Source organism: Lithobates pipiens, unplaced genomic scaffold (genome assembly GCF_037356315.1).
Source record: "Lithobates pipiens isolate NorthernLeopardFrog02 unplaced genomic scaffold, aLitPip1_a1.2 Scaffold_18, whole genome shotgun sequence".
In the NCBI taxonomy this organism is placed as follows: domain Eukaryota; kingdom Metazoa; phylum Chordata; class Amphibia; order Anura; family Ranidae; genus Lithobates; species Lithobates pipiens.
This window is the reverse complement of record NW_027507758.1, coordinates 616,049,802-616,067,119: the sequence shown is the minus strand read 5'-3', so window position 1 is coordinate 616,067,119 and position 17,318 is coordinate 616,049,802. Positions and strand designations below refer to the sequence as shown.

Sequence of the window (17,318 nt, the reverse complement as noted above, 5' to 3'; positions counted from 1 at the left end):
TAGGATCCGACGCATACATCGACCAAGGTCTCCAGATATCGTGGAAACGGTCCTCTAGGCCTTTACAGGTAGCGACCCAGTGCTCTGCCTCTTTCACCGCATGCACTCCCCTGCACCACTCTTCTCGAGTGGGGATTCCAGGCCGCTTCCAATATAACGGAATCAGGCGTCTGGCTGCATTCAGCAAATGTGCCAACACGGAATTCTTATAGACCCTAAGCGGGACCGAGGGCACCTGCAGAAGGAAGTGCAGCGGCGAGAGAGGGACCTCAATCCCGGTCACAGCCTTCACTTGACCCTGTATGTCTTCCCAGAAGGGACGAATTAGGGGGCACTCCCACCACACATGAATTAGAGTTCCTCGCTGTCCACATCCCCTCCAACAGGACTCCGATACGGAGGGGTAAATACAAGCCAAGTCCGCCGGCACCCGGTACCAGCGTGCTAATAACTTAAAGTTGGTCTCCTGAACCTTGGAGTCTCTAGAGGACGAATGGGTGAGGGAATAAAGGTGTGCTAACTGCGTCTCCGTGAACGTCATCCCCAAGTCAGTCTCCCACCTTCTAATATAAGCAGGAGTAGTCTGGGAGCTGGCCGAGTCCAACAGCCGGTATAACTCAGAAACCAGGTGTGGAGTCGGCTCCTCTGCAAGAAAGATGCGCTCAAACGGGGTAAGGGTCCGGGGATCCCTAATAGTGTTACCATGTGTCTGAAAAAAGTGGTGTAGTTGTCGGTATCTCCAGAAGTTCATTCGGGAGCCACAGCTACCGACGGGCAGGGCCTCATACGGCATAAGTCCACCATCCCTCAAGAATTGCCTGCAACTAGCGTTCCCATCATCAGCCCAATTCCCAAAGAAACCCATCTGTTCTCCCGGCGGGAACCATAGAAAACCACCCAATGGGGCCACCGGGGACATAGGGGGGGCCAGCTTAAGTGTCGCATTGAGCCTGTCCCAAACTGAGAACACATGGGTCGTCAGAGGGGAGGTCGTCTCCGCCAGGCCCCTATATACCCGGGGCAGCCAGGGCGCGTAAGCTAAGTTCCTACCCGCCAGAAACTTCTCTAAAGGGACCCAAAGTTTAGTTCGAGAATGGAAATGCCAGTCTAGAATCTTCTGGAGGGCCACCGCTTGATAGTACTGTCTGACGTCGGGGACACCCAGTCCACCCCACCTCTTTGAACGACGCAGTATCCGTAATGCTATTCTAGGTTTACGGTCGTTCCATATAAAGCGAGACATCATACTACTCAGGCGGTCAAAGAAGTGTTTGGGCAAGGGGATCGGAAGCATCTGTAAATAGAAAAGTACACGGGGTAGAACATTCATCTTTATGACACTCACCCGCCCAAACCATGTAAACGCCGTCCCCGTCCATTGTAAAAGATCTCTTTTGATCGCATCCAGTAAGGGTGGGTAATTAGCTGAGTACAGGGTATCGTAGCGGTTCGTTAAATGCACTCCCAAGTATCGCAGGGAAGACGTCGTCCAAACGAAGGGAAAAGCTGCCTTGAGGGATGTTATAAGATGCGGGTCTAAGTGGATAGGGAGTATTTCCGACTTTGAAAAATTTATCTTAAAATTAGACAATGACCCAAAAAGTTTCAGTTCCCTCATCAGGTTTGGCAGAGAGAGCAGGGGGTCCGTAAGGTGAAACAACACATCATCAGCATAAGCCGAGAGTTTGTGTTCTGTGTTGCCAACTTGGAGGCCCTTAATATCAGGGCTAGCCCGCACCGTGCGGAGAAACGGCTCCAACACCAGGGCAAACAAGATGGGTGAAAGAGGACACCCCTGCCTCGTGCCGTTTCTAATGGGGAACCGGGCCGTCAGAATCCCATTCACTTTGACCTGAGCACACGGTGTGGAATATAGAGCTGCGATTGTCGTCAACATCCGCTGGCCCAGTTGTATGGAGTGAAGTACCTCTGTTAGGTAGGACCAGTCTATGCGGTCAAAGGCTTTTTCAGCGTCCGTAGACAACACAATATATGGATGCGGGACCGGGCGGGAACGGGCCCAGTGAATAAGATGGACCGCTCGAAGGGAGTTATCCCTGGCTTCCCTCCCAGCAACAAAGCCTGTCTGGTCCGGGTGGACCAGGCCAGGAATAAGGAGCTTCAGCCTATTTGCTAGAATTTTCGTCAGGATCTTTATGTCCAAATTAAGAAGGGAAATAGGGCGGTAGCTCTGGGGGACGGTGGGGTCCTTGCCCTCCTTCGGCAGTACAGTAATATGCGCCAGAAGGGCTTCCGGGGGGATGGCACTGCCCCCAGCGATAGCATTAAAGTAGGCACACATGGGAGCCTGTAGCTGGGGCAGGAAGGTTTTATAGTAAACCTTAGTAAATCCGTCCGGACCAGGACTCTTACCGTTGGGCAAGGACTCCACCGTGGCCCCAATCTCCTCCACCGTAATTGGGAGTTCCAGGGCAGCGGATTGTTCTTCAGTAAGCTTCGGCAGATCAGCCGCCGCCAGGTAGGCACGGGTCGCCTTGAGTCTATCCACTCGGGTCGCGGGGGAGGTTGTAGAGTCTAAGTTATATAATGTTGTGTAATAGTCACGGAACCCGGCCGCTATTTTAGAGGATTGGACAACCGGAACCCCTGCCGAATCGTGTAATTTGTGAATATAGGTCTGGGCCTGGCGTTTCCGGAGGGCACGAGCTAGCATCCGACCGCACTTATTCCCGTGTTCATAATACTTATGAGCCAAGAAGCGAAATTGTTTGCGGGCTTGGCGGTCTAATAACCGCAAAAATAATTCCCGTAGCTCCGTCAGGGCCAACAGAGCCTCCGGACTCCCATTAGTCTTATGAGCAAGTTCAGCTTTCTGAAGGGCAGTATACACCCGCGTAAAATCCGCCTGCCGAGCTTTTTTAAGCCTAGACCCCTGAGAGATTAATGCCCCCCTAACTACTGCCTTATGAGCTTCCCATATAACCCCTTCACCTATCTCAGCCGGTGTATTCTCCTTAAAGTAATTAGTCAGCGTATCCGTGACCTCCTTCACCGCTATGCCATCATCCAATAGATTATCGTTAAGCCGCCATGTCCAGGCCCTCTGCTGAACCATGGGCAGGGCAAAGGCCACCGTCACTGGAGCATGGTCTGAGATGGAAATAACGTCTATGGTCGCGGACTGAAGGAGTTCCAGGATATTACGGTCAACGTAGATGTGGTCTATCCGTGTGTATACATCATGTACCGTGGAATAATAACTATAGTCCCTACCAGAGGGGTGCAGTGTCCGCCAGCTGTCCGAGAGAAAATGGGATTGCAAAGTCTTGCGGTAATGTTTAAGAAATTTATAGGAATGAGAGGGTCTCGCATGGGATGTGTCAAGTTGGGGGTCAGGGCTTACGTTAAGGTCTCCTCCTACAATTAAAAAACCTTCCCGAAACTCCGCTAGACGGTCCAAGGTACGGTCAATAAAAGTAAGTTGGTCAGCGTTAGGGGCATAAAGTGTCGCGAACGTATAGAGTTGTCCAGCTATAGTGCCCTTCAAGAAAACATACCTGCCCTGGGGGTCAACCCTGTGAGCAGAAGGTTGGAAGGGGCAGGACTTATGTATGCCGATGGCTGTACCGCGCGATTTAGCTAAGGGAGAGTTGCTGAGAAACCATTGGTTGAAGAGATGGGTGGGCAATTTAGGGGATGACTGATGTGTAAAGTGAGTCTCCTGAAGGAAAACCACCTGCGACCTCAGCCGCTTCAGTTCCCCCCAGAGCTTACTACGCTTATGAGGGGAGCATAGGCCTCTAACATTGTAAGTGCTTACCCGCAATGTAGCCATTCCAAAAGTCCAGGCAGGGACATGCTCGCAAAGTGGTGGTGCGCCCGGTGCAGACGGCTGAGCATCAGAGCAGACCTAATAAGAGAAGAGTCAAAAAGAGGAGGGCAGTCAAGAGAAGAGAGGGGAAGAAAAAGGGGAAGAAAAAACATATATGTTAAAGATATACAAGGTACAACTGATAAAACATAGCGGCCGAGGCCGGCTAGAGGTAGAAAAAAACTAAAAGCTGTGGCGAGGTCCCCACCCCCCCCGAAGGGGGGGCGGGGCCCGAACCACAACTCCAGATCCCCATCAGGATCTAAGCCCGTACAGAAGAAAAAAAAAGAAAAAAACGGGCAGCCTACTGGGGGTACGTGGAATCCCATAACAAAGAGGGAAGTAGGTCCCCATCTCCGCCCACCGCATCTGACTTAGTGCGATAGAGGAGGGGAAAAACACATGAATCAGCAATGAGTAACAGTTCTGATTAACAGTTCACAGGGTCCCCACGGCAGAACCATAGAAATAAAGAAAACAAAATTTTTATGGCCTTTAAAAAGAGAGAAAAAAAAAACACAAAACAAATTGTGTTAACTGCCAGTGTGAACCAAAAACCTGAACCAGCACAGGGTGCCGTGGGGAGTTCCAAGTAAGTCAGGTCAAGTCAACCCTGAGTTCTTCAGATCACAGGAGCCTGTCCTTGGGAGAAAGGTTTGATACCCTCAGGGACCCAGGGCAGCAGTGTCCGTGGAAGGATCCCTGGATTGTCTCCTATGGCGTCGTCTGCGGTTCTGACTTCTAGCGGGCAGCCACGGTTGCGGTGTCGGTAATCTAAAAGCTGCAAGGTCCGAAGGGTTCCTCCAGTCCGGGAAGTCTACCTGTTCCAGCTCCAAAGCAGCCAAAAAATGTGGGAGGTCATCTTTAGTGCGGAGAGTCACGGTCTTACCGTCCCTGGTAACTTGTAGGGCAAAGGGAAACCCCCAGCGGTATGGCAGTCCAGCCTCTTGAATAGCCAGCAGGAGGGGGCGCAAGGCCCTGCGTTGCATAAGAGTGCGCCTTGAGATGTCCTGGTAAAAAGCCAGGTGTGCACCATCAAAATCAAAATAGGGTTTCCCTCTCATTTTCTGCATTATTCGATCTTTCAGCGTATACTTATGTAGCTTACAGATAATGTCTCTGGGATTGTTCACATCTTGAGATGGGGGTTTCAAGGCCCTATGTGCACGGTCAATTTCCACAGTAGCCGTAGCAGGTAAGCCTAGGATCTCCTTAAAAACACCCTCCAGGGTAGGAACAATGTCCCTAGCTCCCGTGGCCTCAGGTAGGCCCCGAATCCTAATGTTAGCTCTGCGACTGCGGTTCTCGGCGTCGTCTAACTGGCTAAGCAGGGCCTCAATCTGGCGGCCTTGTACATCACATTGGTCCTGCAGCATAGTTATGGCAGGGAGAGCCTCCTCAAATCTCTGCTCCAGGGACTCCATCCTACCCCCCAGGTGTGCTGTGTCTGCCTTAAGCTGTGCAATGTCCTCCTTAAACGCCTTCTCCACTCTATCTGCAAAGCGCTCCAGGTCAGCTTTGGTGGGGAGGGACAGAATATGGCGCCTGATGTCCGCATCAGCCAGGGGGTCCGGTTCGTCAGGGGTTTCTGGCAGCAACCCGGGGGACCGTGGGGAGGTCGGGGGGGCCGAATCACTCACCGACTGCGGAGAAGGTATCGGCGAGGCATCCCTCCGGTGCGACTTTGTGGCCGTGGATGGCGCTGCCTTGCCAGCTTTCAGGGCCTTGCCGGCCGGCGCCATTTTGGAGGCCTCCCGGCCCTTCTCCTCCTGCCCCGGGAAGAAATTGTCCAGCTGTGCTTGCCGCGAGCGATCCACCCGTGAGTGCTGGGATGACGCCCGGTGCTTGTGGGACATCTCCGTGTGAGGATGGGGACAGATTCACCCTCCGTGCGCTGTTAACATGCGGCGGTGAGACGGAGCTGAGGAGACACACGTCTTCACTCCTCCATGGTCAGGCCACGCCCTAGAAGAAATTATTTAATATAGTTGCCTTCTCCTTGTCACTTGTAACAAATTAACAAACATCCCTTGGTCATCCTTTATGGGGCCAATATGCTTTGACTTAACTTTTTTTTACTATTAATATATTTAAAACTGTTTTGGGGATTCTTTTTTGCACTCCTCTTCTATGTGTCTCTCATGGTCAAATTTTGCTGCCCTGATCGCAGTCTTACATTTCCTTATTGCATTCTTTGTAGTCCTGGGATGTTGATGGTGTCCCCTCAGCCTTAAATTTTTAAAAGGACAATTTTTTTTTCCTTTAACCACTTTTTTTTTGAAAATGTATGTTTATTAAAGATTTTTCAACACACATATAACATACAAACGTACAAAAAGGTCCTTAAACCAAAAACCCCAAACCCCCACCCCCCACCCAACAAACCCCTCCTTGTGCAGCCCTCCGCTCAACTGCTTAGCTCATTTTATGGACACCAACAGTATCTCACGTAGAACAAACATAACTTATACCGTTACTGATGATGTAAGTACCCTAGACAGGGGTGTAAACCAACCCAAATATGACAGCTCCCTGCCCTGCTTTCCTTTAACCACTTAAAGTGGAAGTAAACTCCCCTATCGTTTTCAGCCAAGGAAGCTGCCATCTTTGCCTCTGTTTAATCTTCAACTGCTATGGTGCTGCACATTTGATTCGTTATGACACCAGCCATTGGATGGTTTGATAGTTTGGCTGAGAGCACAGCCAATGTGCAGTTAGCGTTCCCGGCATGCCTTTTTTTTTAACTGTTTAAATCCATGGGTTTACTTCCACTTTAAGGACCAAGCCTATTTCTGACACTTGTTGCTTACAAGTTAACCACTTGCCGACCGCTGCACGCTGATATACGTCGGCACAATGGCAGCGGTGGGCAAATGGGCGTACCTGTTTATCCCCTTTAAGAGGCGGGGCTAGTGGGAGTGCGTGCCTGCCGCGTACAGCGTGAGCGTGCCCGCCGAACCCACAGACTCTATGTCCGCTGGTGTCCCATGATCGTGTCACCGAGCCGTAGAACAGGGAGATGCCTACGTAAACAAGGCATTTCCCCGTTCTGCCTAGTGACATGACAGGGATCTACTGCTCCCTGTCATCGGGAGAGGTGATCGCTGTCATGTCGGTGGTAGCTCATCTGCCACAGTTAGAATCACTCCCTAGGACACACTTAATCACCCACCCCCCCTAGTGTTTAACCCCTTCCCTGCCAGTGTAATTTATACAGTAATCAGTGCATTTTTATAGCAATGATCGCTGTATAAATGGCAATGGTCCCACAATAGTGTCAAAAGTGTCTGATGTGTGCGCCATAATGTCGCAGTCATGATAAAAATCGCAGACCACTGCCATTACTGATAAAAAAATAATAATAAAAATGCCATAAATCCATACCCTATTTTGTAGACGCTATAACTTTTGCGCAAACCAATCAATATACGCTTTTTGTGATTTTTTATTTTTGTTTACCAAAAATATGTTGAAGAATATATTATTGGCATAAACTGAGGAAATAATTCGTTTTTTATATATTTTTTGGGGATATTTATTATAGCAAAAAGTAAAAAATATTGCTTTTTTTTTTTTTAATTGTCACTCTTATTTTGTTTATAGCGCAAAAAATAAAAACCGCAGAGGTGATCAAATACCACCAAAAGAAAGCTCTATTTGTGGGAAAAAAATTTTGTTTGGGTACAACGTCACACGGCCGTGCAATTTTCAGTTAAATTCGACGCAGTGCTGAAGCACAAAAAGTGCTCTGGTCAGGAAAGGGATAAAATCTTCCGGGGGTTAAAGCAGATAAAATCAGTATTTTTTGCTAGAAAATTACTTAGGACCCTAAGCAGTATATTATATATTTTTAGCAAAGAGAAGAAAATGGCGGTCGTTGCAATATTTTATGTCACATGGTATTTGCGCAGCGGTCTTTCAAACATAATTTTTTGGGGAAAAAAACACACTTCACTGAACTTAAAAAAAAAACTAAAAGCTTAAAAGTTAGCCCATCTTTTTTATATACTGTGAAAGATGATGTAAATAGATACCCGACATGTCACGGTTTAAAATTACGCACACTTGTGGAATGGCTACAAACTACGGTACTTAAAAATCTCCATAGTCGACCCTTACATTTTATTTTTTATTTTTTTACGGTTACCAGTTTAGAGTTAGAGGAGAATTATTGTTCTCGCTTTGACGATCACGGCGATACCTCACGTGTATGATTTGAACACCGTGTACATTTGCTGGCGCGACTTACTTATGCGTTTTCCTTGGTGTGCGAGCTCGTGGAGAGGGGGCAGGGGTACTTTAAAATTTGTATTTTTCCTTTTTCTTTCTTTTTTTTTTTTACACTGTCTCTTTAAAAAAAAAATCGGATTACTTATTGCTGTCACAAGGAATGTAAACATCCCTTGTGACAGTAAAAGACAGTGACAGGTACTCTTTATGGAGGGATATGGGGTCTAAAAGACCCCAAATCTGTCCTTTGCACTTAAAAGTATTCAAAACGCCAAAATCTGTGTTTTTGGAATACTTTAGATTTTTTTTAAATCAGCGCCATTGGCGGCCGAGTAAACCGGAAGTGACATCGCTTCCGGGTTGCTACATCGAAGGCCCGATCTAAGCCGATTCTGGCTTTGTTCGGGAGGACGCCGGCGGACGCGACGGCTGGTCGCTTGGGTCTCCCAGGGGGAAGAGAGACATAAGCGAAGTAGCTGACGTCCCCTCCCGCTGCTTGTCATAACGGCCATGGTTGTTATCACCAGAAAGCTGGCTGTCAGTTCTAAAAAAAAACAGTACGGGGGTGATGCCCGCAGCTGCAAGCTTCACCCCGGTACAACCACTTCCCCAAAACAATGTACACTTGAATTTAGCCACCCAGATTTAGCCTTATGCCCCGTACACACGATCGGACTTTCCGACAACAAAACCGTGGAATTTTGTTTGAAGGTTGTTGGCTCCAACTTGTCTTGCATACACACGGTCACACAAATGTTGGCCAACAATTGCGAACGTAGTGACGTACAGCGAGCCAATAAAAAGGAAGTTCAATAGTCATGCGCCACCCTTTGGGCTCCTTCTGCTAATGTTGTGTTTGGTGAGCATTGATTCCGAGCATGCGTGGACTTTTGTGCGACGGACTTGTGTACGCACGATCGGAAAGTCCGACGACATAAATTTGTTGGTGGAAAATGTAAGAACCTGCTAACCAACATTTGTTGGCGGAAAGTCCGACAACAAATGTTCGATGGAGCGTGCACACGTTCAGATTTTCTGCCAACAAGCTCACATCCAACATTTGTTGTCGCAAAGTCCGATCGTGTGTACGTGGCATGGGTTCTTTTATAATTGTTGCCCTTTCAAATACACTGGCTAATGCCATTACCTAAAAATTTCTTAAAGCACTCACACTTTTTTCCGTGTTTTTTGGTTTCTAGACTATCTTCCCATTTAGTGTCATGAAGTATGGAGCACAGTTTGGTGAAGTTGGCTCTCTTGAAATTGATTGTACTTGTCCCATCCTCTTGGCTGCTTTTGCTGTGCCTTACAGCGAATGTAATTGTCTTGTGATCACTGCTCCCTAAATTATCCCTTACTTCCACATCCTCTATCACAGGAATATGCAATTAGCGGACCTCCAGCTGTTGCAAAACTACAAGTCCCATCATGCCTCTGCCTCTGGGTGTCATGCTTGTGGCTGTCAGAGTCTTGCTATGCCTCATGGGACTTGTAGTTCTGCAACAGCTGGAGGTCCGCTAATAGCATATGCCTGCTCTATCAGCGCTCATTGTTATAATTTCATTGATTCTGCTGCATAACATGTAATACCACCGAAGTAGGAAAATATCTGCGATATCACCTCACCTCTACATTCTAACATCCCAATCATCTGTAAAATAGAAGTATTTATGATGAGATCACATAGAAAATATAATCTTGTAGAGTCCACACATCGTCTCCACATGTCAGAGTGTTCAATCACTTCATGTTCCAGACCCTCAACTCCACCTACCTGATGATGGTGAGGGATGGTGTGACCTTCCTGTGTGGAATCCCAGGAATACAGAGGACGGGGGCATCTCTCTGGTGGGTTTCTGTAGCTGGATGACTCCACTAAGTTGTCCTGGTACAGATGTTTGTGTACTTTTAGAGACTCCTCCATCACCCCATCCTTATGGTCCTCCTCCTTTATCTTTTCTTTAATATCAACTTGATAATCTCTCAGGTCTCCATTCTGAATATATAATAAAAATTACAGAAATGGTAACAATGCAGATAATGTACAGATCCTAATGATAGAATCAGTGATTGTTCCTCATCTACCTGATGATGGTGAAGGATGGTGTGACCTTCCTGTGTGGAATCCCGGGAATACAGAGGACGGGGACATCTCTCTGGTGGGTTCCCATTACTGGATCCATCTGTAGGAAACACACACACTGACTGAATACATTGTTTCTATGTGTTTATCAGATGATGGGGGATCTAGGTGGAGCCTCCGTACTGCTCTCTCCTTTACAATAAAGTCTCCTCTTACCCGGTGATGTGAGGAGCGGCTGATTGTCCATCATGACGTCCTTGTAGAGATCCTTGTGTCCTTCTAAATACTCCCACTCCTCCATGGAGAAATAGACAGTGACATCCTGACACCTTATAGGAACCTGACACACACAATGATACAGTCACCATCCAGACACATCCCTTGTCTGTTACTGGATAATGTCCCAGAATTCCCGGCACCGCTCACCTCTCCTGTCAGCAGCTCCATCATCTTCTTGGCGACTTCTAGAATCTTCTTCATGTTGTGTCTCTCAGGTTTTAGGGAGTCACATGGAGGCACTGTGATGGTCGTATGATCTCCTGACTTCACAAGAGGAAAGTTCTGTATTCAAGCAAAAACAGTAATATCACGTCACGTTCCCAGAATCCTCCTCACCTCTCCGGTCAGATCTGTGTTTACTAATAGAGATAAGAGTGATGTCATGTAGATATGTGCAATTCGTTTATTTCCGAATTCGTTTTTTAACGGCGGATTTTGACAAATTCGTCAATTTCTGAATTTTTCAATTTACGGAATTCCAAATTGTCAAATTTCCGAATTTTCAAAAATTCGAAATTTCTGAATTTTCTAAATTTTACATTTCGGAAATTCAAATATCGGAAATTCTAAAATTCTAAAAGAGGAAATTGTAAAATTCTAAAATTTGGAAATTTGAAAATCCAAAAATAAGAATGAAAATCGGAACATTCAAAAGAATTGAAAATCTGAAAATTTGAAAACCTGAAAATCTGAAATAATAACTAACTAATAATAAATATTAAATTATAGGTATTGGAATTTCTTTTTGAAATTTGTTTGTTAATGAACATAATGAATACGAATTTATCCGAAGTTACAAATTATGTGAAATAATGAATGCTGTATCTAAATGAACAGAAAGTAATGAATTATTAATAATAAATAACAATAATAATAAAACCTTTTTATTATTAATATTCATTTACATAGTTAGTAAGGTTGAATAAAGACACCAGTCCATCCAGTTCAACCTGAGTGAGTGTCTACAATTGTCCCTATCCCTGTACATTGCACACTCACATCGGCCCCTACCCTCAAGGAGCCCACAATCCAAGGTCCCCATTCATATACTAGGGCCAATTTGGGACAGAAGCCAATTAACCTACCTGCATGTCTTTGGAGTGTGGGAGGAAACCGGAGTACCCGGAGGAAACCCACACAGGCACAGGGAGAAAATGCAAACTCCAGGCAGGGAGTGTCGTGGTTGGGATTCAAACCAGCGAGCCTTTTTACTGCTAGGAGAGAGTGCTAACCACTACACCACTGTGCCGCCCGATGGAATTAGTACCATTCCATTTGTTTAAATGAGGCAAATTTGAAAGGAAATTCCAATACTTATAATTTAACAGTTAGTTATTATTAGTTGTTATTTCGAATTTTACAGATTTTCTTTCCTTTTTACAGATTTTCGAATTTCTGAATTTCCAAATTTGGAAAATTCGGAAATATGAAAATCCAAATTTACGAAAAAAGCAAAAAAAAAAAAAACCCAAATGAAATGAAAACAAACACATTTTTTGTCAGTGCACATGTCTAATGTCGTGTGACCTCCCAGAATCCTCCTCACCTCTCCGGTCAGGCCTGTGTTTTATTAATAGAGATAAGAGGGATGTCATGTGACCTCCCAGAATCCTCCTTACCTCTCCGGTCAGGTCTGTTTTATTAATAGAGATGAGAGGGATGTCATGTGACCTCCCAGAATCCTCCTCACCTCTCCGGTCAGGTCTGTGTTTTATTAATAGAGATAAGAGGGATGTCATGTGACCTCCCAGAATCCTCCTCACCTCTCCGGTCAGGTCTGTGTTTTATTAATAGAGATAAGAGGGATGTCATGTGACCTCCCAGAATCCTCCTCACCTCTCCGGTCAGGCCTGTGTTTTATTAATAGAGATAAGAGGGATGTCATGTGACCTCCCAGAATCCTCCTCACCTCTCCGGTCAGGTCTGTTTTTTATTAATAGAGATAAGAGTGATGTCATGTGACCTCCCAGAATCCTCCTCACCTCTCCAGTCAGCAGGTAGATGATCTCCAGGGTGAGGTTTAGTATCCTCTCCATCATGTGGCTCTGGTCCTCCTCCATCCTTATTGTTGTGGTCATGTGATCTATGGTAGTTTTTCTGTAAGCAAAGAATTATCTGAACGGTATTGGATGTACAATATTGGGGTGGAAATGTAAGGAGTTAAAAAGCTTTCTTCTTCCTATTTATTAACACCCCTTTACACCCCTCCCACTTAGAACAATTTGGCTACTCCCACCATTTGACATGGCACTACACATCCCACCCAGGGGCGGGCTGACAACTCATGCGGCCCCCGGGCAATAGCAGATTATGGGGCCCCCAGGCAATCAGAGATTATGGGGCCACACAGTATACACACACAGTATACACAGACATGTTATTGGCTGAGAAGGTAGTGGAGAGGTGGGGCAGCTATAATCTCAGTATTTTTAGACCAAAAGGATGTTGGTAAGGGACATTTCAGAGACAGATGTAAAAAATAAAAAAAATAAAAATCACAGATTTTTACACACTGTCCCTGGTTTTACTGAGGCTGGCAACCCTGATGGGGCCCCCTAGTGGCCCGGGGCCCTCGGGCAGTGCCCGAGTGGCCAAATGGTCAGTCCGCCCCTGATCCCACCACATGCTCCATTGCCTCATTCTCAGGGTCCCTAATCTTCAAAAGTTTCTATTTATCTCAGCTGCCAATCTGTCATTTTTAGTGCAGGGAAACTTGCCTTGTGTACCCAAATCTAAAGTCTAATCAAGGTGACTACATGCTGTCCAACCACTTGTCAGGTTTGTCTCAGATGCTACACTCCAATTTTCATGGCTAGATAACCCCTGCCTCATCTCGCTCAATTTGGACCTCTTTTATTTGCTGTCCTCCTGCTGGACAGTTTCTACCCAAGCAGGGCTATTGCTGGAATATTTTTGAAAGAATCAGGGAGATTGGGCAGAGTGGGGAATGCAGAGAGGTGTGCGGTGTTTTTGTGCAATCTTTTTTTTTATCTTCTATGATGATGCAGTGTGGTGATGCAATACAAAGGAGCTCACAAATGATGCCATCAAACTGTGATGTCACTGAACAGCTATACCTGCTACATTACCCCTTATGTCGCGTACACACGACCGGACTTTTCGAGTGACTAGGTCCGACAGTCTTTCCGACGGACTTACGGCAGAGTTCCGGCAGACTTTCCAAATGAACGGACTTGAGCACACACAATCACACCAAAGTCTGATGGATTCGAACGTGATGACGTACGACCAGACTAGAATAAGGAAGTTCATAGCCAGTAGCTAATAGCTGCCCTAGCGTCGATTTTTGTCCGTCGGACTAGCATACACACAAACGCATTTCTCGGTCCGGCGGAGTTCGGGTGGGAAAATTTAAAACATGTTCTATTTCTAAAGTCCGCCAGATTTTTGGCAAGCAAAGGTTCGATGGAGCCCACACAAGATCGAATTGTCTGACGGACTTGTTCCGTCAGACCTTTGCTGTCAAAAAGTCCGGTCGTGTGTACGTGGCATTACTCTTTCACACTCGGAGAGGGTATCTGGTTGTCCTCTTATTGTTAAAGGAGGCTTCCAGATGCTGCAGACCCCCACAACCACCAGACCAGGATTTAGGGGATGAGACCTTTCATCAACATGGGTGACAAGGTGTTCAGCTGAAAGGTCTGGTATTGAATTTAGAGGGCACTTTTTTTTTTTGGCAGTCACCCTTGGCTCATGCAGGATACGGGTCTGGTATGTATTTTTAAGGAGAACCCCCACAGTTTTTTGTCTGCCCCCCCCCCCCCCCCATTACCATCTATATTAGTACCTCCTCTAGGATAAGGGTCCGATATAGATGGAGGGAATCCCTGACGACTATGTTTATAGACAGATGAAAGTAGCTGGGAACTGTCCTTTACTGGCAATTTAGCCACTTCAAGACTGGGCTGTATTCACTCTTGAGAAGAGGAGATTAAGGGTGGATATGATCACCATGTTTAAATATATAAGGTGTCCATATAGTGAACTTGGGTGTTGAGTTGTTCACGTTACGGTCATCACAGAGGACAAGGGGGCACGCTTTACCTCTAGAGGAAACGATTTCATCTCCAAACACGGAAAAGTTTCTTCACAGTAAGAGCTGTGAAAATGTGGTTCTGGCCACCTCAGTAAATTGCTTTAAGAAAGGCCTGGATTCTTTCCTAAATGTACATAATATAACTGGGTACTGATATTTATGGGTAAAGTTGATCCGGGGAAAATCTGATTGCCTCTCGAGGGATCAGGGAGGAATTTTTTCCCCCTGCTGTAGCAAATTGGATCATGCTCTGCTGGGGTTTTTTCGCCTTTCTCTGGATCAACTCTGGGTGTAGGATTGGGTATATGGGATTGTATGATATTTTTTATTTTTTTTATGGTTGAACTAGATCGACTTGTGTCTTTTTTTCAACCTGACTAACAATGGTTCACCCTGTTCCTGCCCAGATAATTTTTTCAGATTTCAGCACTTTCACACTTTGACTGACAATTACTCAGTCATGCAGTGCTGTATCCAAATTCATTGTTATATAATTTTTTTAGAAAGATAGAGCTTTCTATTTTTTCTTTTTTTTTTTTAACACTCTTTATTTTATGAATTTTACAAACAGATAAGAATGCTAAAAAAATGTATAAAGAGTTCAACATAAGCCATTTCAAAGGCAATATGACAAAATAAACTAAACGGAAAGCCACCCTGTCCACAGAGTAAATAATTGCTCATCAGGGTCAAGGCTTAAATAGCAAACTAGAAAGCGTATACATCCCATCTATAATTTTACCTAAATACTAATATATAGACACATTTTCAGCATGGCATCAGAGAAGACCAATTACACAAAAGACAGAAAAAGAAAAAAAAACAAGAGGGGAGGGATATAAATTAAATGAAAAAACAAAAAGAGAGGATAATGAACGGGGGGTGTGGGGGTTGGTGGGGTGGTTGTCCGGGTTGGTGTTGGGGGAAGGAAAAAGGGAACATCTCACTCCCCCAAATGCAGCATCAATGTATATTGCCTTGAACAGGTAAAGAGAGTCCAATAGAACCACCTAAGGCTGAATCTTTCCTCTTTGCCCTGTAGCGAGGCAGTGACATTTTACATTGAGTGAATTTCAGCAATTTTATTAAGCCACATGTAGAGCAACGGGGAGGTAATCTGCTTCCAAAAGTAACTTGCATGCAGGCCCGACCAGCATTCAACTGTTGGATCAACAGAGAATTTTTATAGCGTTTCCTAGAGAGGTCAGAGTGGTGTAGGAGGTACCTAACTGGGTCTTCCTCTAGGTCAACATCCATCAGCTGTTTAACAGTCTTCCCTGACTTGTGACCAAAAGTCGGTCAGCTTGCTACATGACCAGAAAACATGGAGGATAGTACCCTCATCTTCTTTGCAATGCCAGCAAAGATTCGTTGCGTCTGGGTAGAGCTTCCCCAACAGGGTTGGGACCATATACCAGCGGGTGAGCATTTTATACCCCAGCTCCTGATATTTGCTTGCAATGGAGTAATGAGCAAAGTACATACTATGGTCCCATTGTTCTGCAGAGAATTCCCTACCCAGATTCCTTTCCCATTTAAGTAGATACAAAAGACCCCGGAGATGTCAAAGGTGGAAAAGGAGCTCTAATCCTCTGAGGGTGGGAAAACTCTCTCTACACTAAACAATCTGCTAGCTGTTCTAGACACATCTAAAGTCTCTCAACTGTTCGAACTCTGGCAGAAGGAAATTCCAGAGTTAGCAGACGATGACTGGGAGGAGGGTATATAGCAATACTTGCCCCTTCTGATCTCTTCAAGAGATAGATTCATACAATTGAAATTTCTTCACCGTGCATATTACTCTCCAGTGTGCTTGGCGAGAATATACCCTGACCGAACAGCAAACTGCCCTAGATGTAGCTCGGACAATGCTGACTTCTTCCACCTGGTTTGGTCATGTCCTGAAGTGGTTACCTTCTGGAAAAATGTTCTGACTGACATCAACTTTATTGGGAAACTGACGATCCCCTACAGCCCGATCCGTCTCCTGTTGGGTATCTGTGATTTTCTGGAGGCCCCCTGGGGGAAAAAACTGTTTGCTTTTTATGCCACGTTCTACGCTAGAAAAGCCATACTGTTGCAATGGAATCAGACTCAGCCACCCACTACACAGCTATGGCAATCCTTAATCAATGCAGTACCCTCCTCCCAGTCATCGTCTGCTAACTCTGGAATGTCCTTCTGCCAGAGTTCGAACAGTTGAGAGACTTTAGATGTGTCTAGAACTATTATATAAATCAACATATTTAGGAAGAAACTGCCCCAAAAAATTTTATAAAATTTGGGCAGCTTGGGTAAAAGTGAAACACCTGACCATTGAGTAGTTGGGCAGGCCTCCTCTCCTATCTAAGATAAATACTTTCTCCGTTCGTGGGCCTCAATCCTTACTCTAAACTTTTGGCGGTGGATACAACCTTAAGGTAGATAATCAATGGACCTCCCCCTCGCGTATACCTGTGTATACCTGTGGATGGTTATGCCCGCAGTGGCCTAGGAGATATCTGATTTAAAAGTGGACTGTTTGTTACGTTTGCTGTTACTAAACTATACCGGCAATGTTATACAAGAACAAATCTGTTAGCTGTCTGCATGAAAATGTAACTTGGTATTGTATGTTCCCTTTGAAGAACTTTAAATAAACTTTACGTTAAAAAAAAGTAGACACAAAAGATTCAGCAGGTCAGCTTAGAAATTTATAGGCATCTGAAACCGCATGGGATGTGGGGTCTGGGACCAAACAGAGATCCCCAAAGGGACTATTATGGCGATCATTAACTCCACAATGAGATAAGATGGTAAGAAAGTGAATAGCCAGTTGTCTAGGGGCAGCGGAAACA

The 17,318-nt window shown here is 45.6% G+C and overlaps 1 protein-coding gene across 1 annotated transcript in view; it reads right to left on the bottom strand.

Annotated features, from left to right (window-relative positions):
* LOC143989276 (uncharacterized) overlaps positions 1 to 17,318 on the bottom strand; it is a 78,804-nt gene that overhangs the window by 57,723 nt on the left and 3,763 nt on the right. Inside the window, exons 2-6 of the mRNA XM_077489351.1 lie at positions 12,407 to 12,521; positions 10,572 to 10,706; positions 10,362 to 10,485; positions 10,148 to 10,245; positions 9,837 to 10,058 (exon numbers count right to left, since the gene is read on the bottom strand). Of these exons, the coding sequence (XP_077345477.1) occupies positions 9,837 to 10,058; positions 10,148 to 10,245; positions 10,362 to 10,485; positions 10,572 to 10,706; positions 12,407 to 12,502 (675 nt within the window). The 5' untranslated portion in view covers positions 12,503 to 12,521. The remainder of the gene's footprint in view (positions 1 to 9,836; positions 10,059 to 10,147; positions 10,246 to 10,361; positions 10,486 to 10,571; positions 10,707 to 12,406; positions 12,522 to 17,318) is intronic.